Genomic DNA, 16874 nt, shown 5'->3' with positions numbered 1-16874 from the left:
TTACAGCTATACTTTGTCTCCTATTCCGTCCTTTTTCAGTACAATTTTCTGTCGCTTCTGGGAGCCTATATCTTCATAACTTGCATTCACCCAACAGGTAAAAGTTAGATGGTAATAACAATATGTAAGATGCAATCTTACCATAAGAAAACTTCAAATTCTACTCATCCAATAAGTCATTTCACTGATATCACAATTTAATTACATCACCTAAAATTTTGAATCTACCAGTGATATATAGATGACAATATCGTCGAGTTTCGATTCGACGGATATAATTGACACCAAATTTAAAAGAACTTGAAACTAAATAATTCAGGTTAAGATACTATGGATAAAAATTCAGCTAAGGTGATTTGAATAGAATTGATGGTTGAATACATATTTTACTGGAGCTCGGAGATATTGTTATCGGATGATCTAAACAATCTGATCGGTTGAAAATTTGGGAAAATGTTCAAAATTGAGTGTGTGTATGATTGATTTCTAGAGTTGTAATTTTATTGATATGTTATCATAAAACTATAATATCATTTTATAATATATTTTTAAAATATATTATAATTGAATATGTTATTTATTAGTTAGTACTTCTAAAATTTTGTATTCAAAGAATATATATAATATATACTTATTTATTATAATATAATTTTAAAATTTTTTTCCCTCAATTTTAAGCAATAAAATAATATTGAAAAACAAAGTGTAATTTGTTGAATTTAATAACAATAATTAAAATTTTATATTATAGGTAAAATTGAATTTTTAGTTTGATCATATATCAATTAAGTCATTTACAATATTTTATTTATTAATGGGTCATCTTATCAATAATTTGTGCACCGAAATACTGTGGACCATCAATTTTGGGCTCTTTAATTTGAGTAGGTCTTTTGTGATATGGTCTCACGAATCTTTATCTGTGAGACGAGTCAACCTTATCGATATTTACAATAAGAAGTAATACTCTTAGCATAAAAAGTAATACTTTTTCATGGATCCAAATAAGATATTCGACCAACGAAATTGATCCGTGAGACCGTCTTACAAAAATTTTTATGCTTTAATTTTGCATTAAAGTATCAAATACTAACCTTATGCTAGCATGGACTTAAACGTAACAGGAATTTGCACCATTCAGACCATAGTTGATCAAGTCAATTTGATTGACATATACAATGCATTTTTCACTCTTTTCTCTATTTTCCATTTCTTTTTCACTTTCAATGTCCAATTCTAATTTTTGGTAGTTTGTTAAACGATGTTTCAATAATACAATCATATCGCCAATGTTCATATTTTTCTTCTTCAAATTTCATTACTAAATGAAAGATAATATCTCTACCAAATCGAAGTAATACAATTGACAAATTTATAATACTTATCATTTTGGTCATATCAGTACTATGTATTGACCCATATATGATTAAAACAAAAGTAAGTCTCTTATCTGTGAGACGGGTGATCCCTATCGATATTCACAATAAAAAATAATACTCTTAGCATAAAAAATAATACTTTTTCATAGATGATCCAAATAAAAGATTCGTCTCATAAAATACGACCCGTGAGACCGTCTCACATAAGTTTTTACCTTTAAAAAATTATATTTTATGAGTAAAATTTTTTTATATAAAAAATAATACTATCAGAATATAAAAATACATGAAAATTAATGGTTGGCCTGGTCAAGAAGTTGGAATTGCTCACTTTTTTTCTCACAAATAAGTTAAACAAGCTTGAATCTTTCTTCCCCACCATCATTCAATTACAGCCCAACCAAAATATTCATTAAACTATCCAATCCCATGATATTTATACATTAATCACACTAATTCATAGCACAGAAACAAACAACCCCATCTCAATCATTCTCTCCGTTCACATATTGCAAATTCTTCATCAAAAAATATTCCCAGTTGATAGTTTTCCAGGCCATGGACAGATTGATCAAGCCGGATATGCAGATAATCGAACTGTTCTTCATCAGAGGCCAGAAGTGTAGCCAAGTTTTCAGGTTGAAGAATCTGATGCACACCATGTCTGTGGCAGTTTCGCTCACGTCTTCGAACAAGTCAACCTTCTCGTTTTCGCAATCCTTCTCTATAATCCAACCGCTTTCATCTGCATCGTTCACTCTTTTCCTGAACAAGGCGAGTGATCAGCCTCCGCTGTGTTCTCCCCCGGACACGGTTCTTGTTCGATCATCGATGCTTCCCACCGGGAAAGCTCACCAGGACGATATACGGCAACTGTTCTCGAAACCAGGGCCGCATATTTTTAAGGACGCCACTCTCCCCGTTTCATTTGTCGGGCCACATGTCGCGGAGTTTCTTCTCTCGCCTTCACCCATGTCCCTGGAAACAAAATTTCTTTTCTCGATGGCTGTTTCTTGCTGCGATGAATCCCAGCTCACTGCGCTGCTCCGAGTTGCCGCCGAGAATGGGACGCCACAGTTCATTTACACCCTGATTGAAGCTGGCGCAGATGTTTCTGATACTGGTTCGGAAGAAGAGTCCCTGGTTTCATTGGCTGTCAAGTCTGGAAAAGCTGAGGCTGTGAAAATATTGATTGAATCAGGTTGTGAGATTAATAACAAGATTGACCGGGTTTTACACGCTGCAGCAACTATGAACCAGGTCGATTTAATGGAAATCCTATGCTTGGGATACCCGGATATTGACTTGAATTCGGTGAATTCTCAGGGCCAAACAGCACTCCACCTCGCAGCAATTCATGGCCAAGTTGAAGCCCTTCGGTTTCTTGTTTCAATAGGTAGTGAAGTTGATGTCGCGGATGATGAAGGCTGGACTCCTCTACACTATGCGGCAAATGAGGGGCACGCAGAGGCTGTCGAATTCTTGTTAAACAACTCGGTTTTCGCAAAAAAAGCCGTCACCAAAGAAGGGAAAACCGCGTTTGCTCTGGCAGTCGATCAGGGCTATTCGCACTTATACGATTCGTTACATTTAAGTGATTTATTGCACCGAGCTGCACGGATAGATGATGTGCACACGATGACGAGTTGTCTGGCTCAAGGGGCTAAGGTGAACGGGAGAGATCAAAATGATTGGACCCCTCTGCATAGGGCAGCATTCAAAGGGAATTTGGAGAGTGTGAAGATTTTGATTAGCCATGGAGCTCGTGTCGACCTGGTCGATGGCACCAGGTACGTGCCTCTGCTTCGAGCAGTCGAGGCCGGTCATGTTGGAGTGGCTATGTATCTTCTGTCACATGGGGCTAAAGCAGGTTTCAAGAGTTTGAAAGGAATGTTGGACTCTGACGCAGAGAGTTTCGGGAATCATCCTTCTTTAGTTAATCCTTTGCATCAAGGGGGAGAGAGGGCTTAAACCTGAAACACAGGCATCATTTTCTTTGGATTTGAGTTACATGTACATGATCTTTTGTTGTATGGTTTTTCAAACTGAATCCAAGTAGGTGATTGTATATCTAGATTTGAGGAATTTTTATACCCTTCACAAGTCTTGATTTTGATCAAGTGATGGTAGCAAGCCGGAGAGACAATTGGTGTCCGGTGTCTCCAATAATAGATTGTAGTAGTATATTTTGGATCAATTTTATTTATATGAGTTTATATATGAATAATTATGTATTATGAGTTGTCGGTTAAGTTAAGTTCAAAATAAAATGATCAATATGTTTCGTATTATTGAGCTTTAATGTATAACTGGTGAGTCTTTAATGTGTAAAAACATAAATGTAATTTCTGTTTTTATGATGAACTAAAACAGAAATATAAGATAATAATATACATTATCTATATATGAATTATGATCCACAGATCGCATGCAGTCACACTCTTTATTCTCTCACACAATAAGAAAATAATCCAAAAGAGAAAACTAAATGATTCTCTCAAAAAAAAAAAAAGCGCGTAGATCTGGAAGATCAAGACACGTTCTAAAGATTTCATGATTATGGTTTCAGGTACGCTTTCGCTTAAGTTTTCAGTCAAATTTTTAATGATTTAGTATGATGAATTATGGGTTTATGTGGATTTTTTACAATAGTATATACACGATTGCATGAATTATGATTTGCAACGAACTAAAGAAACCATGTGTGACATATACGTTCTAAAAAGTGTTGATTTGGCGAATCGAATCTATGTTTATTGATCAAACGCTCATCTACTTTATCAATTCGAGTACTCCAGAAAGATATTCAAATATATTATATTTATTTTAGCTAAATTTAATGAGATGATTTTAAATTCATCTCATTTCTATTTGATAATAATTTTTGAACTCCGGATAATTTCTCAAATCGAATTTCAAATCAAATCACTTGATCTAAAAACAATATAATCGTTTTTGGCTCATTTAACAGATTGTAGTAGGGAAATTATATGCAATAAGTATAGTTTCACCATCAAATTAACAGAATTATTTTTTATCTTCCAGCCAAAATACTTGGCTTTTAATGGGTTATATTATAGCAATAATATTCATCGAATTATTAGTTGTCTCTTTCAATCACTCTTATATCATTGATTAAAATAAGACAAATTAATTAAAAGATATAAACAAATATTACATACGTAGGTCTGTGTATGATTTGAATCCAGCGTAACAATTTTCTGATTGACAATTAATGAAAAAAAGTAAAAATTTATGTAAGACGATCTCACGGATCGTATTTTGTGAGACGAATCTCTTATTTGGGTCATCCATGAAAAAATATTAATTTTTATGATAAGAATATTATTTTTTTATTGTGAATATCGATAAAATTGATCCGTCTCAAGATAGAGATTCGTGAGAACGTCACACAAGAGATCTACTCATAAAAGAAATTGATTATCGTTTAGTAACATGGAAACAATAGTTTTAGTTCAAATGTCGTTCTCAGTTGCTGTATACAAAAGTCCACTTTTTGTGCTTACGTCACGACTTTAAACAATTTCTTCCGACGTATAATCAAAACGAAGTCCATGAATTTTGATTAGTTGGAATTAAATAATAATGTATACATTTTCCCACTAATAATCTGAAGTCTGAACTCCGAAGCATAAAATAAAAATTTTATCCTGTCGAATTTGGCCGAAATAGATAAATTTTTTTGACGGGGAAATAACCAATTAATTTATCTAATATGTTGTCATGTTTTTTGTTTTCGTTGTCTAACTTTGACTTTGCGGCTTTGTTTTGTTTTTTTGGGTATCTAGTTATATTCTGAGAGACTGTTACGTGATGCTGAATATGTTAGCAAATTATTTTTATGTTGCATCAACAATTTTTGACGACTTATTAGCATTTTCCGACACCACGAGAGCGTTCTTACAAAATACTAATACAAAATAGAAAAATTACAACATTAAAATTAAAAAAATAATGATATTAGAGAATATATAAACTTACCGTATAAATTTGACAAAATTTCCTTTTTGTAGTCCAGTAAAACCTAATTTGATTTTAGGTCACCAATCGATAAATGATTCCATACATTTTTATTTTTTTTGAATTTTTGTTTCCGAGATTGTTACAACATATTTAAATATTTGGGTACATATTAAAAATAAATATAAAACCAAAATTATCCACTAAATATCAATATTTTAATATTTATAAATATATGAATATTTAAATATTTAAATATTTGAATATTTAAATAGAATGGGGATGTAGCTCAAATGGTAGAGCGCTCGCTTTGCATGCGAGAGGCACGGGGTTCGATCCCCCGCATCTCCATTTTCTGCCTTTTTCCCCTCAAATAGCTACTAATTGTCTAATTCTGACTCCATTTTCATAACAAAAATATCTGACGGCAACTCTTTTATTTATTTTTTTAAAATTAAAATTCTCCCCGACTTACCGTGCGCGGCTGCCAACACCCACCGTCCACCGGTGTCAGTTTTCGAGATGGGTTTCGGCTTACGGAACATCCAGCTCCAGGTTCTCTCACCTCGTCGTATACCTCCTTCGATGATTCAACAGTAGTAATTTGATTTCCGTGCCTATTCATTCTCTTTTTGACTCCTCTAGTTTCTTTTGAAGCGTTCAGGAACTGAATGTCTGAGAGAGGAATGCGTACATATTGTCCGTTGGGTTTATTCCCGAAAGTTCCATCGAAGTTACGGTACACGAGTTATTATTTTGTTTCAATGTTGGGGATTCACTGAGCTCCATATATGACAAGAATTTATTCGTCTCTAGTGATTTGTTTCAATAATGTGGTATTATTCAATATATCGCTTGACGTATTTGTATCTCTTGTGATTATTAATGTGTTGCGTAGTATATGGTACTTAAATCTATTTCATTGTTACTCATTTAAATTCTTTAGCAATTAGTTTCCATATTTGATTCCTTGTATTGTTGTATGTGTGATCTTCTTACATTTTCATCCTCTGATGGACTTATTAGTTTTCGACTTCATTCAAATTGTGAAGTAAGGATCGTAAATTTGGAAGAAGTTATGGGCATCAATAACTTGAGATGGCATTGTTGATTCGATAAATTGGAAGAACACTTCCTCAACCACATAGAAGGCCCTTGGATTCCTATGGAATACATCGGAAATGGGTGAGAGAAAACTTATTGCGTTAATTCATTGCATACATGATACGGGAAAAAAACAGAAACTTGAAACTAAAATGTAGCAGAGTCAATCCCTTTCTCCAGATTACTTTGGCAGCAAATCACCGTGAATATTGGGTGGGGCACTAGCACTTGGAAACATCGCGCCACCGCAGAGGCCTCTCAATTCTTCATCAGCTGTCACTGCAAACCGTATGTGTGATGGTGTTATCCGATTCTTCTTCTCCCTCTTAGCCTGATCACCTGCAAGCTCCAAGACCTGGATTGACAAATCAGGTAGCCAAGAGTAATACCGATCAACCAATTCCCGAAATTATGACTGAATAAGGAAACGAAATAATAGATTGAGTGTAATCAACTAACTTCAGCAGCTAGATATTCCATAACGGCAGCAAGATACACAGTGGATCCAGCACCGATGCGGTTCGCGTACTTGCCCTCCTTCATATATCGTTTGATTCTTCCGACAGGGAACTCTAGCCCTGCCCTTTCCGACCGGCTTCTTGGGCGAGCCTTGGATTTCCCTTCGCTGGCCTTGATTGTGGCTACGTTAGTGGACTCCATATTCAATTCTTGCGGTGAGAAAATTTAACTTAAGGAGATTAGGGAATTTCAGGGGATATGAAGCAATGGATGGTGGAAGGGGGTTTTATAGGAGGGGGGGCAGGTGCATTTGGATTTGCTAAAGTGGTGTTGGCGCGGTTCTGAAATGTTTTGAAAATTAAATTTGGAGAGAGGTGCGGGAGTAATCCGCGGCTACAAAATATTTTGAATTTAAAATTTAACGAAACTTGTATTGCTAATAGATCAGAATCGCGAAAGTAAATGATGGCTAAACCTACTAAATTAAAAGAACCATTTTGGCGTGTGAGCAACATGAAGAAGCACTTGTTTCCCAAGATAGGCTAGTTTTACTGTACTAGGTTTTTCATTTCCTAAAAGTTTTTTTTTCTACATCATATATGCTGGTTATTATTGTTCATTACTTACGCATCACAGACTTTAACTTTTACTTTCTTTATGTTCATGTTTCCATTCTTAAAGATAGGTTTTGTAAAAGATGAGACCTTGTAGTGTTAGATCAGATGGTTATATGTTTCTTTTTCCCGTCTGTTATGGAGTAGAATACTAGTATACCACTGTCTCTTACTGAAGTATAGATAAGCTGTATCTTGTACAGAGAGTTGCTAGAATAAGCTTTGATATTGGTTTGACTATTCAAGTTGGGCGTCATGATAGAACTCGAGTTAGGAGGTTTGCTGTCTCTGTTAGTTCCTAGGCTGTAATTCCATGTTGTTTATATTTTTGGAATCTGATTAGAGTTCTGAACTGTAGTTCTTGTTATGAATTGCTTGCTTGGCACAAGGATTTTCTACAAAATACAATCTTTGATACCGGAGTAATTTGTTGTTACTTGTGTAAAATTTGTACTGGCATCTTACTTGTACTGTTGTACAACATGTTAATATGTTCTCATTGTTAAGCTATGATGCAAGATATAGATACAGGGAGATGGATACAACATGACATGGATATAAGTTACATCAAGTTTTTGGTGATGAAATGAAGATAACATGGTTTTTGGTGTATTTTCCTCGGCTTCTGTAATTTCAAAGTATTTGTGCAGATTTTGCTATGACATCTATCTGATGTTCTTTTGGAGCCATAAGGCTGTGGTGAGTACACCGCTAAACGGAATGAGACTATGCTACATATGGAGATCTTCTCCCTAGAGTGGACCGGGTGCAAGACTCGGTTGGATAGCATGGGCGAGACGGTTCATCAGTCGAACAAAGAGATGGAAATAATTAACATCAAGTTCAAAAGAATACATTCAATCTGAGCTATGGAGAATACTCTCTATATTGTAATAGAACCTTGGCATTTTTGGCCCAGACGTCGTTGGTCAGATAGATATTTGATGCAAACATCGTGTATGCTATATTGAAAATTACAATCAGAAGGATTGTTTTATTTTTCTAGATAGCTTGTAATTACCACTCCCCAAAATTTTATATAATGCGATTGCGATGGGATTTAATGAAAATAATTTACTTTAGATTGTAGAATTATCTTCACACTTATACACTACTTATATTGAGATAATTTGATTTGGCATATTTTTACGGTTCTGCTTGGTTTGTAAGACAGAATGAGAAAATGATATATGATAAAAAGTGGTAAGAAAATGAGATGATGATAAATATTATAATATAAAAAATTTATGTGATGTTTGTTGGGATTTTAAAAATGGTAGATATTTGTGAATTGTATAATAATTATCAAAATACCTTATTATTGTTGATCAATAGCATGTACTTAAAATAATAGGATAACTAATTAAATATTTTAATAAGTAATTTATTAATTTACATATATAAAAAAATAGATACAAAATTTCATATTAATTATTAAATATCATATTTTATTTATATTAATAGTAAAACTTTAATAAAATTATAAAAACTAAATATAAGTCACATAATAGTATATATATTCCTTTCAAAAAAAAAATAGTATATATATTATGTTAGGGTAGAATATTCTATTTAACAGTTGTTATAACACCTGGTGACAACACGCAGCGAAATAATATAACACACAAAAAACATCTGTTATCTTGCACTCTTAAGTTTTTTCTCAGTACTGACTTAAGCATTAGATGGGTTACGCAAAAAACATCTTCAGAGCCCTCTACGTTTGTTCATCGTGCAGACCACTCCCCAAAGGTTAGTTCGGCACATTCCAGCTCAGCAAGGAATACTTGGCTCTCCAGACCAAATCAAGGTACATTTTTTTGGTTCATCAACGTGGATCACTGCTCGATTTGCTGCATAAATCGCCGGAGAAGGAGAAGCAGCAGAGCACAGGGCAAAGGACCGCTGCCTAGCTGCTGCAAAAACACCGGACAAAGAAGGAAATGTAGGTCGAAAACCCCAATTCTTTTTTTTGGAATCGGCTACGTAGTTTAAACAGAGGGACAAAGACCCATTTTTGGTTTTTAATTTTGATTTAATTAAACAATCAAAAGAACTCTAGTGGTGTAGTTACACAAATATCCTCTCATTAGACTAGATAGACGTTTTGGGTCGAATCTAGGTGGGAACAAAATAAAACCTATATTAGTTTATAATTTTTAAAAATATGACTATTTTCTTGATAAGATCATATTACCCTTAAGTTGAGTCCTTTGAGGGAAAAAAAAAAGAGTCCCTCTCACCAAATTGCAAACTGAAATAGGTATGTTCTTTTAATTCACCTTTTTTAATTAATTTTTGAGGTTGGGTTTGATTTCATGCATAGGAGAGGATGGATGACTTCTTTGGTCCAAAGCATGGCTATTCATGAAAGGTCATGACAGCTTCATTGTTCCATGTACACGAATGCTATTCCTTCACGTTTTCCTTTTTGTGATATTGATGCCATCAGCCCAATTAATCAAATTGAGAAGAAAAAAAATACCAATTTCAAATTTTTTTAAATGTTTGCTCAAGACAATTTCAATACGTTCTCTTTCGGACAATTTTTCAAGTTAACGAATGTATAGTTTCCATCTTTATAGGATCACTCTTGTTCAAGAGATCGATGGTATTGAGGTAACGTTTCAACTTTCTCTTCCCTAATCCCGTTTGTACTCAACTCATTTTTTTATCCAAGATTGAGGTAATATTTATTTCATAAGATTTATGCATATGAATTTCATCTTTGCTTCCTGATTATAGATTTTCAACAAATAAATAGTGTTTATCTCATAATTAGAAAATACTATACAACTAAAGCATGTGTCTAATTTATTTAATTATATCATTTTCTACAATCTTGTAGAAATACCCCAACAAATCAAATATTTGTGAAATAAAAAAGTATCACAACAGAACCAACAAGGTATTTATGCCATACAAGCAGCTGTGTGCGCGGCCGCTTGTGGTTATGATCGCAGCAGAATAAAGAAAATTGACTGGGGCAAAGCAACAAATTGTGAAAGATAGATAACAGACAAGATTATAACTCATGGGACCTGGGATTTGGACCTGAAACGATCCGGCAAAGGAGGCAGCCGCAGCACAGCTTCCTCTGTCTCAATCGGGTCGGATCTCAAAATCTACGAGTCACACAACAAAACCCAAATAGAAGCATAAACCAAAAATCAAGAAACCAAAGGGAGATGTGTGTGTGTGTGGGTGTTGTACTCACAGGATCCTGAAGCAGTGGTTTGGTGTCGTCTTTTGCGGGCCTGAAGAAGGGTTTCTTCTTTTCTTCTTTCTTTACATCCCCCTTCACACCATCGTTGGGTTTACTCGACATTTCCGATGGTTTCATCTTGCTACGGTTTCTTTTTACTTCAAAAGGTCACTGGTTAGTGTCGGGACTTGGTGTTGGATATCACAACATTTCAACACAAAACCTATTTGGGGTGGGGTTTATATAGGGTCTCGTTAGTACTCAACCACAAGTCCACGAGTATGCGTCCATTCGTTTGTTGATCATTTTGTAAGAAGCATTTGCCAAGTTATTTATTCTTTAGCTTTTTCAGCCTGTGTAAACAATTGGTCTGTTTACTTTTCCTATACATGTACGATGTAACAAACGAATTACTGTTGTGGTTCGCAATGAAAACTGGCTAATTGAACCAACTTAAAGTAGAGCTCTTGCCTAGCTCTACAGCAAAGAATGGCTTGGATAAAACGAAATTAGAATAAAAAATGGGTCACATCGACATCCTGGACACCTACCCGCTGCTTAAACCCAATCATCAAATATGTGGTTTACCTATTTGGTGGCTGACATGCCACAAGCAGTTTGGCACAACACCACCCTTTAAGAAATTGGTTGACCAATGTATTCATCTCCTATTGATAAAGAAACAAACAGAGCCTCATGTTCAGCAAGTAACAACCTTAAAGATTCCACAACCGAAACCCGTTATCAAATGTTTTGGATATCCTGAAAATCGGATAGAACAGTTCAGCCAGAAACAACACGTGATCACCATTCACTACTAATTGCATCAGTCAGAAACAAAGAATTGCTCAAATTCAAAGATGCAAATGAAAGTAATTATGAAAATGCATCAAGAAATCTCACAATACAATGTGTTAATGTTCACCTGGATAGAATACCAAAACCACATTTATACACAGGCTGATACCACATTCTTATGGCTCCGAGATCCTTGGGTTTCAACATTCTCGGTGTCTCCCGCTTGGTTGCATGATCTTAAATAGATTAGGGAAGTTCAAAGAATAAGAACTAAAAACTTGTCTAACAGAAGAACCATAATATAAATTTTCATGAGATTTACTGAAAAATTAATCTACAGATCTTCCGAAATAAAATCAATAAATCAATGATCAATTTCTAAATCGTATTTATGTTACAAACTAAAAGTACATGGCATAAATTACAGAAGAATAAAAAGTTTCTGGGCATAAATCCCAGCATAATGGATCATTGTGCGTGAGCTGATTGTCTCAGATCCACCCATTTACCCAATGCATCTTCGATCTTCTGTTATCCAAGTTTTAGATCTGTAGTGGCAATGCATGCTTGAGAGCTTCGCTCTCTTTCATGGCTTAACTCAAGGAATATAAGGTTTGTTTTGCTTATTGTCTCTTTTTAAGTTGAACCTTCAATTTTTTACCACCTAATTGGAACCCATTCATCACATGAATTGCATCCTGTGCTGCTGCTGGTGAATCGTAACTTACAAATCCTGCAGATGAGAACTAATTACAAAACAACATAAGCAGTATTAATACCAGATCATCATTAGAAACTTAGTGAGTTTATACCAAAACATTTGCTGGCACCAGTTGCTTTGTCAATGAAAACCTTGGCACTCAATACCCTACCAAAACGCTGGAAGGCATTGGCTAGCTCATCATCACCAAATTCTTGAGGAATATGGTAAATAAATAAATTAGCTCCCGGTGGACCTGCTTTCAAAGAGATTCCACGTTCATGAGATATATGAACAAGCAACAGATGCATGTATGTACTCACACAAAGAACTTTGACACTATATATTTTTTATACAAAAACAAATATGTGTAAGTTACTTGATCATTATTTCCAACAACCTTCAATTTGACCAACAGAACTCATACTGGCACTCGAAGATGCAGCAGGTTGGCTACTTGTGTTGGAAGGTGATAGATAGCCAGAAGGGCCCAGTAAAGGCCGAGTATTCACGATCCCTCCATGATAAGTCATTGGATATTGAACCCCAGGCAAAGCAGCAAATGCGGATCCTACATAACTTGTAGGTGACATGGGAAAATTTCTTGGGGTGATTCCAGATGAAAAATCAGGTGTCACTCCAGGTATAGAATTCCCTTGGTTTAAAGGTGGTATTAGATTGTGGAATGCATGTTCATTTTGCAACGGTGGTAGGCGATATTGCATGAGTCCATAAGTCCCTGGAGCCTACATAGGCGAGCATAAACTGATATAAATGTGCCTTCAGCATCAAAAGGTAGTACCAATAGGAGAAAAAGTACTCCATTGATTATGATGGTACGATAGGTGAGTGAATACCTCCATAAAATTAAGCAAGTATGAGTTTCTTCAGAGTAGAAAAGAAAACAAACCTGATACCCATATCCGTCATATGGTGGCATATAACCCATGGGTAAAGCGCCAAATAGAGATGGATGCTGCCTAGAGTCAGGATTTGCCACATTAGATCCCTGCGACAGAGCTTTTTGAGTCCTCCGTGCTTGTCGTTCTTTTTCTGTATCAGCCCACTTGACCACCAAAGGAACAATAGAACCCTGTTACAGACGCGAATGAATTATAATTTGACAGTGGAGTAGAACCGGTTATGTCATAACTGTCTCTCTCTGTAATAGTGTGGGAAACAATAAATTCAAAGAATCCCCCATTTTATGGTAAATACAAATACGTTATAGCAAAACGTGGTTTCTGTAATGTCCTGCATGTGTTTATGGCTAGTGAAGTATTTGACACCAAAATACTTGCTGTGAACTTTATGGAGTTTTCGCCCTCGTGATACTTTATCAAGGATATATGTCAGATATAATTTTCATCGGCAAAACAAATATAAGGAATTCAACTTGATAAAAAAAATTTGCTAAACTGAACTGACCTCTATTTTATGCTTCCCGTTGACGGATTCTATGGCAGCGAGTGCTTGTTCTTTTGTTTCAAATTTCAGAAAAGCACAACCTACAACAGATAAGTTGCTAGATTAGAATTTAACTTGATACAATTAGTTGAGTTCCCAGCACTTCTACATAAACACATAAAATTAATTAAGTCACATTCACCTTTACTAGTTTGCTGGGAACCTCTAAGAATTTGCAAGTCTTTTATTGTTCCGTATTCCGAAAACACAGCGGAGACCTCAGCATCAGAAACATTTTTTGGAAGCATACCAACAAAGAGTTTGTGCTCTGATGTTTTCATTCAAAAGAGCAAGGAATGAGAAACTCGGGATAAAATAATTAGCGATCTCATAATGGAGAAAATCATGTACTACAGAAATGGAAATAATTTGACACCTAGTCTTTCCAACTCCCCATCTGCATACTTCACTTGCAAGGGATTAGAAGCCTGGAAAGGACAGAGAAAACAATGCCTTTATATCAGAATGAGAAAAAAAATGCTTTTCATGCTATAACAAAAAAAAAACCCAAATCTAGTTCACTTTTCTATTTCATAGGGAAGAACAATAGTTTGTCTTAAAAAATTTGCATGGGTACTACTACTCATCCAATCAGTGGGTCGATGTTTAATAGCTCAACATTTAAAAGAAAACCGTGGTGTATATTTCCTGGAACCCTGATACCAAGGATCCATACCGTAAAATATGTTCATGAACAGCTACTAAATAACTAAAATCTCCACATCTCAATTATTTACAAGTGTTTTCCCGGCATCAAATCAAGTCGATCAACGCTTGGTTTTCCCAGTGTAGTTAAACATATATTGTCGAATTCATGAACAAAAAAATCACACTAACCCCAGGCAGCGTCTTGTTGTTGTGGCATGCATTGATCGCCTTGTCCGCTTCCTCCCTCGACGGACATATCAGAAAGCAGCACCCTAATCCAAACGCAACCGAAATTAGAGATACCGAAACCACAAATCTTGGGAAAAACGAAAGAAAAAACACACTTCAAATCACAGCATTATATCATGCAATGCGAAGAATCAGAATCAAAACCTCGTGAAGCACGCGTGACCTTGTCTTTGATAATGTTGACTTCTTCGACGGCCGCGAATTCATTGAACATGGCGAGAAGCTGAGATTCCGTCATGTGCTTGGGCACTTGGCCCACGAAAAGCTTCACGCTGTCCCCGCCTTCCGCCATTGACGCCAACAAAGAAAACACACTCCACGATTATTCTCCCCTTTCGTCGAATTTCTTCGCCACTACGACGATTCCCTGATGATGATCTGAATTATTGCCAAAGCTTCTATTTTGTCATTATTTTTATTTCAAGTCTTCGCTGGTAACGATGAGAAATTGGGCTTTTTTTTTTGGATGGGGGAGTGGGAAACTGACCTCGGGATCTGGGTTTATTTACGAATCGTGCCACTGGTTTTTAACGGTTTATCCAAATATGGGTACATGTCGGCGATGGACTCCTTCCTGCCTCCCTGGCCACACGTGTTCTGATCTAATGAGGATATGATTTGACGGAATTGCCCCCGAATCTGGACCCCACCCACATCCCCTTTATTATCGCAAAATTAGAATCAAACAAAGAGATAATACAAATTAAGTGAATTGCATTTTTTTGTACCAAATATTGAGTAAGTCTCTTGTTATATGGTTTTATGAATTTTTATTTGTAAGACGAGTCAATTTTACCGATATTCACAATAAAAAGTAATATTATTAACATAACAAATTAATATTTTTTCATTGATGGCTCAAATAAGAGATTTGACCAACGAAATTGATCCGTGAAACCGTCTCAAAAGAGTTTTTGTGCCAAATAATATAATAGTTTTTTATTTAACCATAACTTCTTATGTCTTTGGACTCCTATATACAATGAATTCATGTATTTGGGTACGATTCATTTTTAGGATATTAAATTAAATTAATGGAGACAAAGATAATAAAATTATCTAATTATTTATGAGACGGGGAATTAAATATATCTTTAAAAAAAAAAATATCTTGTATTCTAATCAAAACAAAAGAATTGTAATCGACATTTTGATCATGCTATTCACATAGATAATGTTCTTATCCGCTCAACACATAATATATGTGTGCTGAGTTAATAAATTATGATCACTCTTTCAGTCATGATATACAGATGAGTTGTCATGATTCATCGATCACCACACGTGCGATGTACTGAATGAATGATAACATTACTCATATGGATAGCATCTACTAAATCGATTTTATTCTCAAGCTTCTTCTTTATGACGAAAAATTGTAAAAATTACATTTTACCAAGTCGAAAACAGAGCATAGTGAGTCAATCAAGACGTCTGTTTTGGATGGGGGGAATTAAAATTGCGGCGCCGAGAGGATCCACACTTGAAAACAAAGCACTTGCTAATAATTCACACTAGAAAACAAAGCACTTGCTAATAATAATTGAGGGCATTAATTAGGTACGATAGCTACTCATCTCGTAACTATTTTATTTTTCTTTCTATATAAAGTGGGAAAATAATTTCTTAATTAGCGGGCATCGGCTTAATTGACGTGACATCTTTCACATTTCAACTTGAAAAGAGACACATAAAAAAGATATACAAAAATTAAAATGTTCTGACATTGATCAATTGATACTTGACAATCCCGGCTGAAATAGAGAAAAACTATTGATTATTTATTAAAAAAAATAAAATCAATAAAAAATGATGGATTATTTAAAATAATCTGAAAATTAGCTATTAATTTTTTTTAAAGAAAAATAGTATTGGAAGTTATAAACGGAACAAAGATATTTTACAATAACCGGAAAAAGAAAACTTCCAAAATTTGCGCAAAAATTGATTTAGGAACATTTGGAGAAATTTGTATTTTCGAGTCAACATTCGGATCATTTATGTTATCAAATTTTAGTTTAAATATATTTATAATTTTGACCTTTTTTTGACATAAAGTCGACGTGACATTCATGTACAGACTGTTAAATAAAAAATTCCAATAAAAAATTATTAAAATTATAAAAAAAAAGTAGGTCTCTCGTGAGACGGTCTCACAAATCTTTATCTGTGAGACTGATCAACCCTACCGATATTCACAATAAAATGTATTACTCTTAGCATAAAAGCAATATTTTTTCATGGATGACCCAAATAAGATATCGGTCTCA

At 34.9% G+C, this 16874-nt stretch overlaps 4 protein-coding genes and 1 non-coding gene across 8 annotated transcripts; 2 read left to right on the top strand and 3 right to left on the bottom strand.

Annotated features, from left to right (window-relative positions):
* The first annotated feature begins 1815 nt into the window (after positions 1-1815).
* Positions 1816-3358, top strand: LOC140972144 (protein VAPYRIN-LIKE-like). Its single transcript, XM_073434614.1, has one exon. It carries the CDS (start codon positions 1938-1940, stop codon positions 3348-3350), a length of 1413 nt encoding a protein of 470 aa, XP_073290715.1. The 5' UTR covers positions 1816-1937; the 3' UTR covers positions 3351-3358.
* A 2280-nt stretch (positions 3359-5638) lies between these two features.
* TRNAA-UGC (transfer RNA alanine (anticodon UGC)) lies at positions 5639-5711 on the top strand. The gene has a single exon. It is a non-coding gene; the product is annotated as a tRNA-Ala (tRNA).
* A 288-nt stretch (positions 5712-5999) lies between these two features.
* LOC140973356 (histone H2AX-like) lies at positions 6000-8188 on the bottom strand. The gene is made up of 2 exons (XM_073436078.1): positions 6924-8188; positions 6000-6819 (listed from the first exon to the last, which is right to left on the bottom strand). The coding sequence occupies exons 1-2, from the start codon at positions 7122-7124 to the stop codon at positions 6646-6648; spliced, it is 375 nt and encodes a 124-aa protein (XP_073292179.1). The 5' UTR covers positions 7125-8188; the 3' UTR covers positions 6000-6645.
* A 2140-nt stretch (positions 8189-10328) lies between these two features.
* LOC140973357 (uncharacterized) lies at positions 10329-10880 on the bottom strand. Its single transcript, XM_073436079.1, has 2 exons — positions 10755-10880; positions 10329-10662 (listed from the first exon to the last, which is right to left on the bottom strand). The coding sequence occupies exons 1-2, from the start codon at positions 10878-10880 to the stop codon at positions 10570-10572; spliced, it is 219 nt and encodes a 72-aa protein (XP_073292180.1). The 3' UTR covers positions 10329-10569.
* Positions 10329-15049, bottom strand: LOC140973354 (RNA-binding protein BRN1). Of its 4 annotated transcripts, none has more exons than XR_012174624.1 (11): positions 14749-15049; positions 14545-14627; positions 14084-14135; positions 13850-13975; positions 13669-13748; positions 13151-13333; positions 12641-12986; positions 12353-12496; positions 11331-12273; positions 10755-11095; positions 10329-10662 (listed from the first exon to the last, which is right to left on the bottom strand). XR_012174624.1 is itself a non-coding variant. In XM_073436077.1 (9 exons), exons 1-9 carry the CDS (start codon positions 14894-14896, stop codon positions 12164-12166), a joined length of 1272 nt encoding a protein of 423 aa, XP_073292178.1. In that variant the 5' UTR covers positions 14897-15049; the 3' UTR covers positions 10329-12163. The 4 variants fall into 4 exon arrangements, 1 of the variants encoding a protein (XP_073292178.1); XR_012174623.1 differs by having other exon boundaries at positions 10755-11504; positions 11668-12273; XR_012174622.1 differs by having other exon boundaries at positions 10755-12273.
* Between the last annotated feature and the right edge of the window lie 1825 nt (positions 15050-16874).

The sequence above is a fragment of the Primulina huaijiensis genome, chromosome 3, assembly GCF_012295235.1.
Source record: "Primulina huaijiensis isolate GDHJ02 chromosome 3, ASM1229523v2, whole genome shotgun sequence".
Classification (NCBI taxonomy): Eukaryota; Viridiplantae; Streptophyta; class Magnoliopsida; order Lamiales; family Gesneriaceae; genus Primulina; species Primulina huaijiensis.
The sequence above is the reverse complement of the archived record's forward strand: the minus strand, read 5'-3'. Positions and strand labels throughout refer to the sequence as shown.